Raw genomic sequence first — 15,000 nt, 5'->3', positions numbered from 1 at the left:
ATTCTCTACTCCCAAATGCTGTTCAAGGCTGATATTCCGTGAAACTTTACATTAGAAGAAGTCAATAAGCAAAGGAAACTTTCACCGAAAAGTTGAAAACATGAAACAAAAGTTTACGCTAATCCTGGATTAAGGTAATCGGCTTTCGAACAACCGGGCCATGTATTCGAATTCCGGTTCTGTAATCCTGGTTTAGTTTCTTGCAAACTGTTTAAATCTGCCGTGGCGAAGACAAGAAGACAACATGTGAACTCCATTTCTCAGAATGCTAAAAAATGTAAAATTCCGTAATTTCGCGTTCTACAGTCCAGTCCAAAGTTCTAGTTTTACAATTCCATAATCTTGATTTCAGTATTAGAGTGACTTGGTACCAAACGTTTCACAATAACTTGAAATCTCGTCAAGGAAAAAGCTTAAATCCAGTAGTCCAGTCTGGGTTGAAATTGCCAAAACTCTTTCTATTATCGATTCAAAACTCAACAAAAGCTACAAGTAGTAAATAGTTCTCACAAACTACAAAAGTTCGTCATGATTCTACACTCGAGCTGAACAAAAAACTATCAAACACGAAAACAAAAAACCCTAGTGATCGCTTCTCGAGAAAACACAGTCTAGTTACTGCACTACCACACGTACGCAATGCGCTCCTACTTTAAGAAATATCCCGTATCTCCTCAGTTCCCCCCACCCAGCCAAAAATCCCATATTTCCACTATGTTTTTTACCTAAGTTTTCCCGTGTCCTGATCGCTTTTCGGCCTTTTGGCTAAGATTAGTTTCTCGGCCAATGGCTACGGTCAAGTACCCATGTACTAACGTACGGTACTTTTGTCAGTGCCGTAAGGGGCAAGCACAGAACAATTTCGGTTGTTTAAGAAAAACAACCGACACTGTTCTGGCACAGAGGGTAGGGTAATGCCCGTGGTTTACCAGGGAGGATGATGAAGATTCGGTCTGATCGACACATAACTAACAACTGTGGTACACGATATTGTTTTGGTATCGTAAATCATTACAGTGTCATGGTAGATATCTTTGCTAGATACCCCCTGAGAAGACATGTGGTTCAGTAAAGTTCTTAACGCAGAACGATTGAAGAAAATAAAAGCAAATCGAGAAACATTTAGCTTCAAGGCTGACAAGTTGATCATTTACAACTTCTTTTTCACTACAAACTTAAGCGTGTACTCTGAGCTTCTGACAGCTTTCCAAAACCAATTTGCATTGAAGTCAAGCCCTTTCCGGCGGGGTTAGTAACTGGATGGGAGACGTCAAAAGATGCAACTTGCTGTCAGGAACAGACGACCAAAAATTCTATTTTAATGCCCAAAAATGCGAACTAAGCAAGGTACAGATTTTGTTAGCCTGCCTTACATGTATGCAAAACAAATATTGACGCAAAAGTAAATAAACAATGATATGTAGTTTTTAAGGAGAGCAGAAGGAACTTTTAGGAAGTGTCGATCGAGAATAAGACAATTTGCGAGATGGAGCCATCATAAATTTTGTGCCACGAATATAATACAAGTTACGTCTAGTTCCCCACGGTATGTTCTTTATGTCTTGTTTCTCAGTAAATCCTATTCCATGAGCGAGGAACAGGTCGAAGTCAAGACTTGCCTCCAATTCACCGTCAATGTAGATTCTTATTCTGCTGTTTTGATTCATCGTAAACCCTGTGAACCACTGCTCCGTTATGACACCAGGTTCGCCAGTGTCGTGTTCGTAAAGAGTTTTCTCTACGTTGGGGTTTATCCAACCAGCCTTTATGGCATAGGAGAACGACTTCATGTTTGAATTAACAGAAACCTGTGCTAATGTCACTTGAAAAAGACACAGAAGAAGGAAAATTCGTGTCACCATCATTCTGACAGTTATCAAATTCAGCATGAAAGGCAGACTGAAACATACAGCTGCTTGCGATCGGCTTGTGCGGCGTCATGAGATGATCACATGAGCTGCTGAGTATGATACACTTGGTATTTCCGTGACGTAAGGTATGCGTCGTACGCATTGTCATGAGACCTTTAACAAACCTCATGTTTCGGTACCTTGCTATAAAGCGGCATTAGGATCAAAATTCACTTTCCAATAGGGAAAGGCACAGCAAAGAAGTCCGCTTTGATATTGAGACCAGCCTTGCCTTCTCGCAATGACCAAAGAACAAATAGGTGTTTTTGTAAAATGCAGATTAATTAAAGAAGCAGTGCCTTTCGAACTATTGGCTCAATTAAGATAAATTTCACCCTTCAATCAGCCTTGCTCTTTTTTGCTTTTTGATAAGTATGATATCTGTGATGATCACTCTAATCAGCGCTCGCTATACTTATCAAAAACCACGAGGAGCAAGGCTGATTGAAAGGTGAAATTTATGTTAATTGAGCCAATAGTTCAAATGGAAAGGCACCGCCTCTTTAATCTGCATTTTACAAAAATTCTGTCATGTGCGCCACTGTGCATGGCGAAGCGAGAAATCAGGCCTGAACGGCTAGTACTTAAGCACGGAATGATGGAATGCTGGAACGGAGGAACGGCCGAATACTTAAACATGGAACGCCGGAATACTTAAACACGGAACGCCGAAATACTTAAACATGGAACGCCGGAATACTTACAAAGAGAACGCCAGAATACTTAAACACGAAACAGTTGTGAAAATTCTGACAATTGGAACACATGGTTTCCCCCTCCCCCCCACAAGTGTTCGGGGCAAAAACTTAACGTACAAAACAATAGTGAAATATGAACCCTTTTATTGTCGTAAAAAAAGTTGCTGTTATTCATCGTGGTGAAGTACAATAATAATAAAGTATTCTCGTATGTTTCACGATGTGGTCACTTGTGGGATCACTCATGGTTTTTGGTAAACCAGTCTATAAAGCCTCGATAAAAATCGTCTCGATGAAATAGGGGATCATTGCTGACTTCTGAGGACAGCCCTCGAAAACGAGTATAACGAGCACGTGATTGGGGATCATTGCTGACTTCTGGGGACAGCTCTCGAAAACGAGTATAACGAGCACGTCAAAAACATCGAGGACGATATCGTTAAAATCCAGGACAACGAGCACGTCAAAAATGACGTGCACGTTATCGTTAAATTCGAGTACAACGAGCACGTTAAAATAAACGTCCTCGTTTTATCGATTCAATAGTACAACAAGCTGGTTGTCACGATCTTTTGAAACATCGCGCTCGTTGTCAACAACGCACTCGTTTTCATCGTTTCTTAACCATATACGATAGTGTTGATCGTGATGATCATCAGATCGTGTCGGAGATCGTGTCGATCGTCAAATCGTGTTGGAGATCGTGTCGATCGAAGATCGTAGTATCCTCGAAAACATCAATTGATTGGTATTTATTATTTTCTGATTTATTTCCTACAATTGTGGCTAGGAGGCCTTAAACGCATCAAATGCTACTCACTTTCTTCAGAAAAGGCAGATAAGAGTTCATTTGCACCCGCTGCGCGTTTGAAGGCAATTGTTTTATGACAAAGTTTTGCTGCTCTCTATCCCCCAACTTCGTTTCGGCAAGGAAAGAAACTCAACAAACAGTACTGGAGTGTATACGGACGGCGTACGCGGCATAAAGGGTTCATTGCGTTTATTTACGGTCAATTAACGTAACGAATGAATCTGAAAACAACTTCTTTATTACTTGTTTGGTGACAATTCAGCTGTAAAAAAGACTCAGATTGTAGCATGCAGTATGTATGTGTATTCGTAAGCAAAACTAATGAAAGGGATGTAATAGACCCTTCTCCAAAATGGCGGCAACGGCTTTGAACGAGTTAAAATTAAACTACGTATAATTTAAAATTACCCCCCGGTAACTACACGCCTTTTCTAGAAGAACGTCTAATTTTCCGACTGAGGCTGAAAGTTATGTTTCACCTTTCTTATTTTAGCCTAAAAGGTCTTATTAGTAAAGTTGTGTGGTTTTATAAGTTCGAGTACAAACTTTTCATGCAATAAAAAAGCCACATTGCTAGCGTTAAAAGAAATTTCTTTACGTATTTGGGTCATTAATATATATTCCTTTTGGACTACAGTTTTACATTACTTTAACCTTTATTTGTGCTAGTCTCAAAAGCAAAGAAGAAAATGGTCAAAATAAAGGCGCTGTAAACTGACACTCGGCATTAGCATGTTCTTGAAATTAGTGTTCTCACAATTTTGATCAACATCAGCCTCAACTTTTATAGATCGAATTCGTGAATGGCGGCCAAAAAACATTCTTTATTTAAGTGCTAATTAGACTCACACGCCTCGTTTGAATGGATCAAATACAAAAGAAATGTTGTTTGAGAGCGAGGCTGGTGATTCTAATTGGCACCTGACTTTTTTTGTTTCTCAACAATAAGAATTAAGAAGATGTAGCAACGTTTCGTCTTTGTTGTCTAATGCCAAGGCCAAACCCTATTCTAATCTACATTAAACTGGGGGGTTGTTATAATATTGTGAAAGAACTTGAAGAAAATTGTTAAAAACATCGTTCTCTCCTCTCCAATCTCGCCACATATGCTCATTGAGAAATTATTGCAAATCGTAGTGCCTTACGCCCTTTCTCATTTTTGCAATGTATTTCAATCTGGCCCAAGCTGATTCAACTTCCTGTGTGTATGCACGCCAGTGATCAGTCCAAAAAATTAGCGTCAAGCACCACAACCCGGTGGGTTTGAACGTTTGGTGCATGGGTTCCGGTTTTTTTTCCCGGCAAAGATGTACTCCTCTATTACAATAGACCTTTTTTGTCGCTAATTTGATCTGCGAGAAATTTATGGGATGCTCAGGGGGCAACCTTATTTAATCCTCCCACTGGGGTATCGGGATTTAATTGCAGCTTATTAATTTTAAAAAATACATTTATAAAAAATTACGGAATGGAAAATTATAGTAATACTAAAATATCTATAATTAAATTAAAATTATATTAATTCTCCTTAAAATATTCTTCGTAACTACTTTAAACCTAGAAAAAGAGTCAATGCACCTAGCGCTCTTTAAATTAGTATGCATTTGTCCCGAGAATCCCATGATAGCTATCTAAATGAATGGATTTGAAAATGACAGCCATATCAGTAAGCCCTTTTTAAGGCCCTGTTTACAAGCAGGTAGGGTAACCCTACCCTCACTCCCTGTAAACAGGGCCTAAGGCTTAAGGCCCTGCTTACAAGGAGGGAGGTTACCCCTACTGCTAGGGTTACCGGAGTAGAAGGGCCAAAGATAGCCCGGGTTTACTTGCAAAATTTGACAGGTAAGGTTATCTTATCACCGCGACAACTATCCGCAGCCCATGATGACCTTTTGTTGTCAGCATATAGAGGGTCTGGAAACCAGCAAAAAATTGTCCCAGGTAGTCGAGTTGTCCCTAGCAGAGCGTGTACAAGACTGTTATGTTTACCCAGGCGCAAGGGTAACCCTTGTGCTCATATAGGGTTAGCCTGGCACCAGGGTAACCCTATCTGCCTTGTAAACACATTGCTCAAAAAAAGTAAAAATGTGTGAGTGCTAGGGTTACCCTGGCACTGGGGTAACCCTCTCTCATTGTAAACAGGGCCTAAGGCGAGTACCCTATTAAATACACCTCACCATTATTCTACATAATAAATGCAAGGTCTCAGTGTTTACATTCCGGCGTGAACCTGTCAGTAAATAGAACTAATCTTTTACACAGAACAATAATTTAATCTAATCTTTGTCTAATTTTTTTCCAAATTTGTTCTTTGACTGTCACTGATAAACCAGAAGTTCGCACCAAGGTATTTAACGAAACGTTAAGGGCGCGTTCGGGAGGAAGAACACGCATCGGTTATACTGAAAAAAATTGCGCTGTGTAATCAGGAAGAGACCATTCTTTATTGTGTACATTAAAATCCGTTTTAACCTAGGTTAAATTTGGTGATCCTCATTTTACCTAGGTTGAATACGCACTCAGATGGATTGAAGAAACTTTTTGTAGCCTAAATGAAGCCTAGAGAAAAATTAGGGTCAGGTTAGGATTAGTTTTGGTTATTAAACATTAATATCAATTGATCAATGAAATGTAAATAATAAAAAGAACTGTGTTAGTGATGAGCGTGTTCGTCGTTGTAGTGTAGTGATGAAGACACAGTAACACAGTAACACGGTACCACAATTCTAGAGGGTGCGAGTTCGAGTACCGGTAAGTGCATAGTATAGTTCTTTGTTCCCTTTCTATACTGTAATCTTGAGACTGAATGAATATAGAAACCTGTTTTAATGATCCAAACTCTTTAATGATAGATGACTTCCTTTTAGAATACAATTCCTGGTAGAGACGATTTCCTAAGATTTCCGAGATATAATTCCGCCAATACACAAAATATATTACCGCCAAAAACTCCGTAAGATCTAATTCCTGTCACATGTCAATCAAACTAAAGCTCGTGTAACACTAGTTTCCAGTTTTCAACAAAACCGATAAGATGATACCAAACAATTAAGATGTGTTGAGATGCATAACACAGAGCTTGAGGACGGAAGGTATGGGTGTTTTCAATCCTTCTTATTTTAGGGCATGTTTACAAGCAGTTGGGGTAGGGTTACCCTAGCAGGCGAGTCAAAGATACATTACTTGCAAAAAATTTCGGGCGTTAAAATTTCGGACAAAAATAGTGTCCGAAAATAAAACCGTCCGAAATTTTGTCTCCGCAAAAGGCTTAAAGTGGCGAGGTCAATTATGTACAGTACAGTGTACACACACTGTTGCCAAACTTGATTGGATACAACAAATAATATATGAAATCTTAATACCCACTCTCTTATCATGTTCAGTATGTTACTCCCCAAACAAGGCTCTTGTACACTTCGCCGCTTTCTAGATAAATTTAACCTAATGGACCTTTGTCAAGTGTGACTTGTAAATCCGAGAGGGCCAATGGTCAAGGTTTCCCAGTCTAACATATAGAAGCACTGTATTGAAAAAGAAACTGATTTTACTGCCAGGTGCTTGCATCACCAGCGGCTGCAGCAGAAATAGCTTCAGTCACTGCAGCAGAAGCAGAAACAGTAACAGACACAGTGAATCCAGCAACATCAGCAGGGGAAGCAGCAGTTGGGTACACAGCACCCGGAACTGACAACAACATTCTTTCATTTCCTCCGGTATTGAATTACTTCTTTATTTTAGATGGTCACAAATTATTTCATACAAGAGTAAATAGAATTACATGTAGTTTACCCCAAACGTTTTGCTTTTCTTGGTCTTAAACAAAGTGGAGAACAAAAGTATTGCCGTCAGTCTCACCATATGTTGAGTAATAGCTGGGCTGACTTTTCTTCCAGACACAACAACAACGCCACATCTCCGTGAAGCTCATCAAACCATCTGGAAGTATGGTAATACTGACGGTCGCTGAAACAAGATACATTGGGGTGAGTTAGTGAGCAGAGTAAATGACCAAAGCCCCTTTAACACCTGCACAAAATGGCACTCTCATAGAATCTGTGTCACGATAACATTAATGCTACTTTGAAGGGGGTTTTTGCATGTTACCTAAAAAAAAAATCAACAAAACGTGAAGGGAACACTTAACCTTTTCTATCCTTGCAAAGTGTGAAAACTTCTGAAGTCTAAAGTTTCCTCTATCCAACACTGACGCCTCAATTCAATTCAATTCAATTTATTTCCTCTTGATGTAGTTACTTAGTTTAATCAGAGTTAGTAGAGGGTTAGTCCCCTCTACTAACTCTGGTTTAATTACATACATTTGTAGTTGCTGACGATGTTACTATTGTATTAAGTAAAAGAGCTTGAGCATGGTGGCCAAATAAACCATTCGGTTTTCTAGTTGGCCCCCACGTATAATGAGCTTCGCTTCGTGCAGTATTGAAGATTTCTCGTTCATTGTACGGTAAGCGCATGCGTGTATTTGAAAACAGTCTCTAACGTCTCTAACTCGTAAATACAACAAAGGAGACTAATGTCACGCATGCGCATTATCAATGGGAAATCACAGCGCGCAGTTGGAACACTGGATACTACAATTTTCAACAGCCAATCAGACAAAAGTCTCCTTTGTTCGTAAATACTGCACATGATGAATATCCGGGCGTTACGTCACTCGCCTCAGATTTCTCACAATCGCGCATGGTCCAAAATAAAGGCCGGTACACACCAGGCGATTAGTCCATGAGACATGTCACTGGGACAAGTCCCACTGTGTGAAGTAGCCATTTCTGCCACGAAATATAGCCGCAGGGATTTGCTTCCTGCTACTAGTCCCACGAATTCAAACTGGCTTGAATTTTTGGGACACGTACCTGCGGCTTGTTCCTCAAAACGCCTCGTGTAAACTGCTCGTTGGACAAGTCCCTGCGACCAAATTACAATAATTAGGCAACTTCGGAAAATACCGTTATATTCTTTGTTTGTTTCCCCAAATTTTGCATAAGCATTGTTTCCAGTTTCCCTTGGGACTTACAATGGTCCCAAGAGAAAACGAAAACAATGCTTATGCAAAATTTGGGGGACAAACAAAGAGTATTATGGTATTTTCCGAAGTGGCCTATAAACCAATCACAGATCGGTATCACACCTTACGAACTATGTTTCAAGATGGCGCATCACGAGGAAGACGATCAAACCAGTTTCGAAATCGGTCAGTGTAAAATGCATACTGCAGACCGGGGGTAAAATGCAGACTGAGGTTATAACGTAACTGTTGAAAAAGCCCAAACCCATTAGAAATGCTAACAATTAAGCCTAAATATTGTTTTAGGCCTAATTAGGCCTAAGGTTAGCATTTCTAAGGGGTTTGGGCTTTTTCAACAGTTACGTTATAACCTCAGTCTGCATTTTACCCCTGGTCTGCAGTCTGCAGTCTGCATTTTACACTGACCGGTTTTGAAATAATGTACATGAATTCTGGGAATCTTCATATAATTTTTGCCCCCTTTTGTTTCTGTATTGGCTACATCTCATCGGTAACAAAACGCTTCAACTTATTTTCCGCATATATCAGGACTGGATCGGAAAAAATTCAAACACTGAATAATGTCGTATTTTTTTTACTGAACTGAATTATTTCAATGGTACATCGCTATTTTAATAATTTTGGTCTCTTAAGAAAGCTGCAGAGTGAAAGAATGATATCGTTTGCCCCACGTTTTTGTTACTTTCCTGTGCAATAGCCCTTTTCACGGTTAGTTTTTCTCATTTACATTACAATGTAATCTAACGTGGGTGCGAGGCAATTTCGGGTTAAAACTACAAAATAGCCCGAAATTGCCTCACACTACATTGTAATGCAAATGACAAAAACCAACCGTGAAAAGGGCTATTGGATCCCGCGTGTAAACACTACAAGGGAGTAGTTCCTGCGACCAGTCCCTTCGTGTAACTAGGGACCAGTTGCAAGGACTAGTCGCAGGGACTAGTCCCCTCGTGTTTGCAGACCTTAAATAATTCTTGACACTGTTGCCCTGTACCCGGTGACACATAAAGATTTATTTGTACTAAAATAATTTTTGGGGTTCCTAGACGTTAATCCTGCGGGATGATTGCAGCTTCAAATAATGGGAATTTTCAGAGCTACATAAGAATGATTTTTCATTTCCTTGGCAGAGCATACTAACATCTCACGAAAGAGACACTGGTGTGTTTAGATGCTGGTATACAGTGGAGAGAACATCTCCGTTGTAGTCCCAACCAGCCCAATGTTCAAAGATATTGCTGGAGATGATAAGCAAATCCTCTTGAGGCTGGAGAGAGAGTAACGAGAAATGTGGCAAGAATGGAGGCTAACGAGACACGCTATATACGCTTTTAAGTTGGTTTTGGAACTGAAAATACCTCAGCTTAAAAAAAGTTATCATTTGGCATCAAACATAAAGCTGCCAGTATGCCAGTAGGTGTTGGGCGTTATGCGCACTATGCTGGCTTCACGGTATTCTTTTATTGCACTCACGTGACAAGAACGCTGTGTTGGAGCCAAAAAAAAAGCAAAATGTAGCTTAATATAGTGAAAGTCCCAAGGGAATTTTGCGTTTTTGTTATTTCCACCAACATGGCCACCTTGACGTCGGGTGCAATCAAAGAATCAGTAAATCAATGCGACAGCGACCTGTTTAGGCGAATTTCGCAGTTAGGGCCGATTTACACGGTACGACTTTGTCGCATGCGACAACGGCTTACGACAGGCCCACGACATGATTTACGATTGTTGTGTACGTCAGAAAAAATGTCGTAGCATTTTAAAAATGTTTTAAAACGCTGCGACGATCGTAAGTTATGTCGTAGGCCTGTCGTGAGCTTGTCGCATGCGACAAAATCGTATCGTGTAAATCGGCCCTTAGACATACATACTGCAAAAACAAAAACTGTTTCGATCCGCATGAAAGCGAAACATTGCTCGCTCCCCGAGAAAACAAATACAGTGATCCAATAAGGGTTTAAAATGAAATACACTCGGATTTTTTAGATGTATAAATGAACCTTTTTAATTTAATAGACCGAATACATAAATGGCGGCCAAAACGTATTTGGTATTTGTTTATTTGGTCCATTCAAACGAGGCGTGTGAGTCTAATTAGCACATAAAGAAAAGAATGGTTTTGAATTTTGGCTGCCATTCACGCAGTCGTTCTATAAACGTTGAGGCTGAGATTGATCAAAATTGTAAGAACACTAATTCCAAGAACATACTAAGGATGAGTATCAGTTTAGAACGCCTTTATTTTGCCCATTTCCGTTTTGCTTTTGTGACTAGCACGAGGTAAAAGTAATGTAAAACTGTAGTCCAAAAAGACAATATATTGACCCAAATACGTAAAGAAATTTCTTTTAACGTTAGCAATGTGGCTTTCTCATGATTGCATGAAAAGTTTGTACTCGAACTTATAAAATCACACAACTTTACTGATAACAAGTCTTAGGCTAAAATCACAAACGTGAAACATAACTTTCAGCCTCAGCGAGATAATTAGACGTTCTTCTACAAAAAGCGTGTAGTTACCGGAGGGTAATTTTAAATTATACGTAGTTTGCTTTTTGTCGCCAACTGCTTTACAACCGTCGGTAGCAGCACCGTGATTTCACAATCTTTTTTCTTGCATTATTGTATAAAATATTATCGTACTTCTCGTCATTCTGAATTCATGGTGTCGATACACATGAGGGGGAGTTGGGAGGGGAAGAGGGGGGCTAGAGAGGTTTGCAGGTAAATCTTGGGTCCTAATATTTGACTTTTTTCTAGTTTTAATTGCAGTTTCAAATAAGGAAGAAACGGTTGTGATTTTTTTCATTTTTTTTTTTGGGGGCGACGGTAAATTCAATCAAGTTAAAATTAAAAACTGATAAAAGAGCACCTTTACTTTAGTAACCCTGCAAAGTTTCGGCACATCAAAAGTAATAACAGCTGAGAAAATGTAATTTAAAACATTACAAATGTGCAGATGTTTGGATGCCTATTGCCCTAGTCATACAAACATCTGTAAGTTTTTCATTTTTTCAACTTTTCAGCTGATATAACACCTAATACGCTTTAACTTTCCAGGGTTACTAATGTAAAGTTGCTGTTTCGATTTGGTAAATTTTAACTCGTTCAAATCCGTTGCCGCCATTTTGGAGAAGGGTCTATTACATCCCTTTCATTAGTTTTGCTTACGAATACACATACATACTGCATGCTACAATCTGAGACTTTTTTACAGCTGAATTGTCACCAAACAAGTAATAAAGAAGGTGTTTTCAGATTCATTCGTTACGTTAATTGACCGTAAATAAATGCGATGAACCCTTTATGCCGCGTTCGCCGTCCGTATACACTCCAGTACTGTTTGTTGAGTTTCATTCCTTGCCGAAACGAAGTTGGGGGATAGAGAGCAGCAAAACTTTGTCATAAAACAATTGCCTTCAAACGCGCAGCGGGTGCAAATGAACTCTCTTCTGCCTTTTCTGAAGAAAGTGAGTAGTGGGGCAATGAGACCGGCCTTAAATCTAAGCATTTGATGCGTTTAGGGCCTCCTAGCCACAATTGTAGGAAATAAATCAGAAAATAATAAATACCAATCAATTGATGTTTTCGAGGATACTACGATCTTCGATCGACACGATCTCCAACACGATTTGACGATCGACACGATCTCCGACACGATCTGATGATCATCACGATCAACACTATCGTATATCGTTAAGAAACGATGAAAACGAGTTCGTTGTTGACAACGAGCGCGATGTTTCAAAAGATCGTGACAACCAGCTTGTTGTACTATTGAATCGATAAAACGAGGACGTTTATTTTAACGCGCTCGTTGTACTCGAATTTAACGATAACGTGCACGTCATTTTTGACGAGCTCGTTGTACTGGATTTTAACGATATCGTCCTCGATGTTTTTGACGTGCTCGTTATACTCGTTTTCGAGAGCTGTCCCCAGAAGTCAGCAATGATCCGATTTTTATCGAGGCTTTATAGACTGGTTTACCAAAAACCATGAGTGATCCCACAAGTGACCACATCGTGAAACATACGAGAATACTTTATTATTATTGTACTTCACCACGATGAATAACAGCAACCTTTTTTACGACAATAAAAGGGTTCATATTTCACTATTGTTTTGTACGTTAAGTTTTTGCCCCGAACACTTGTGGGGGGGAGGGGGAAACCATGTGTTCCAATTGTCAGAATTTTCACAACTGTTCCGTGTTTAAGTATTCTGGCGTTCTCTTTGTAAGTATTCCGGCGTTCCATGTTTAAGTATTTCGGCGTTCCGTGTTTAAGTATTCCGGCGTTCCATGTTTAAGTATTCGGCCGTTCCACCGTTCCAGCATTCCATCATTCCGTGCTTAAGTACTAGCCGTTCAGGCCTGATTGCACAGTGGCGCACATGACAGAATTTTTGTAAAATGCAGATTAAAGAGGCGGTGCCTTTCCATTTGAACTATTGGCTCAATTAACATAAATTTCACCTTTCAATCAGCCTTGCTCCTCGTGGTTTTTGATAAGTATAGCGAGCGCTGATTAGAGTGATCATCACAGATATCATACTTATCAAAAAGCAAAAAAGAGCAAGCTGATTGAAGGGTGAAATTTATCTTAATTGAGCCAATAGTTCGAAAGGCACTGCTTCTTTAATTAATCTGCATTTTACAAAAACACCTATTTGTTCTTTGGTCATTGCGAGAAGGCAAGGCTGGTCTCAATATCAAAGCGGACTTCTTTGCTGTGCCTTTCCCTATTGGAAAGTGAATTTTGATCCTAATGCCGCTTTATAGCAAGGTACCGAAACATGAGGTTTGTTATCGGCCCTTAAAGGTCTCATGACAATGCGTACGACGCATAGCTTACGTCACGGAAATACCAAGTGTATCATACTCAGCAGCTCATGTGATCATCTCATGACGCCGCACAAGCCGATCGCAAGCAGCTGTATGTTTCAGTCTGCCTTTCATGCTGAATTTGATAACTGTCAGAATGATGGTGACACGAATTTTCCTTCTTCTGTGTCTTTTTCAAGTGACATTAGCACAGGTTTCTGTTAATTCAAACATGAAGTCGTTCTCCTATGCCATAAAGGCTGGTTGGATAAACCCCAACGTAGAGAAAACTCTTTACGAACACGACACTGGCGAACCTGGTGTCATAACGGAGCAGTGGTTCACAGGGTTTACGATGAATCAAAACAGCAGAATAAGAATCTACATTGACGGTGAATTGGAGGCAAGTCTTGATTTCGACCTGTTCCTCGCTCATGGAATAGGATTTACTGAGAAACAAGACATAAAGAACATACCGTGGGGAACTAGACGAATTGATGACGACGCTGAAAATGGCGGAATATACAACACAGTTCGCATCCCGTTTAGCAGATCATTCCGAGTTACTGCTACCACACAGAGCTCTGGTTACTTTTGGTACATCGTCCGAGGAGTGGAGAATTATCCTGTAGTCTTAGGCGATCTTATTTTACCCTCAAACACAAGATTAAGGCTCTATAAAAACGAGAACTTCTACTTGAGACCATTGGAGTTCCTTCCATTGGCGGACATCAAGAGCTCAGCGGGAGCATTATTTATGGTGACAATGGTTGCAGAAAGCTCGAATCTTGTATTTCTTGAGGGCTGCATGCGAGCATATATCGACGGCAGCAACAAAACAACTTGGCTTTCCTCTGGTACGGAGGATTTCTTCCTGTCTGCATTTTACTTCAACGAGGGATTGTATCATCTTCCAAATGCCGGCTTGACTTTCCTTGACAGGCACGGACGTGTTAGTGCTTACAAGTTTTTCGAGAACGACCCATTGCTGTTTACAAAATCCTTCGAGCTTTGGTGGAGATGCAGTGACACGATCATTGACAAAGACATATATGGTTGTCCCAACACTTGGCCAGATCCTACACCTCCAAGAGATAGGGAGTTTTTCACAAAATATGCTGCATTCAAAGATAAGCTCTACAGTAAAGGAGCAGCTCTGCACAAAGATAATCTTGACAGCAAACTGCATTTTACTGGGAAAGAAGCGTTGTCCTCTGAGGAGATAATCACACTGAAGCAAAAGATTGCAAAGGAAGGTCCTGTAGGCAATATGCCAATGGCGCCCGCAACAGTAACCACATACACATGGGTGTATGAATGGTGAACTCCTACACATCTAATTGTTAATTAGGGGTAAAAGGGAGTTAATATACTTTTTTGAATCTATCAGGATTATGAAAGGTTTTGTTTTACTCAGAAAAAAAAAACTTAACTGAACTGCACAATACCTAGCCACTTATTTGCACATGAATAGCATCTATTTTTGGTTTTTTATTCAACACATTGTGACAATGTCCAAATATGGTCACAGCACACTCAATATTCGTCATGCGTACACAACAGATATCCTGCCATATACGTAATTTTGTGTGTCACAGAGAAAAATGGTAGTTTTTCCAGCTTTTTCTCCAATAAACATTGAGAATTGTGCTTTGTCATCAATGTGTTGAATAATAAAATAATTATCCTGCTCAATCTTGGGGAATATTGCC

General features: G+C 39.8%; 1 protein-coding gene across 1 annotated transcript in view; it reads left to right on the top strand.

The window, feature by feature from the left end:
• Positions 1-13,360: 13,360 nt before the first annotated feature.
• Positions 13,361-15,000, top strand: part of LOC137996743 (uncharacterized) — a 3,697-nt gene continuing 2,057 nt past the window's right edge. Inside the window, exon 1 of the mRNA XM_068842301.1 lies at positions 13,361-15,000. This exon is cut by the window's right edge and continues 331 nt beyond it. Within this exon, the coding sequence (XP_068698402.1) occupies positions 13,422-14,612 (1,191 nt within the window). The 5' untranslated portion in view covers positions 13,361-13,421 and the 3' untranslated portion in view covers positions 14,613-15,000.

Source organism: Montipora foliosa, chromosome 3 (assembly GCF_036669935.1).
Source record: "Montipora foliosa isolate CH-2021 chromosome 3, ASM3666993v2, whole genome shotgun sequence".
NCBI classification, from domain to species: domain Eukaryota; kingdom Metazoa; phylum Cnidaria; class Anthozoa; order Scleractinia; family Acroporidae; genus Montipora; species Montipora foliosa.
This window is presented reverse-complemented; position numbering and strand designations above follow the sequence as displayed.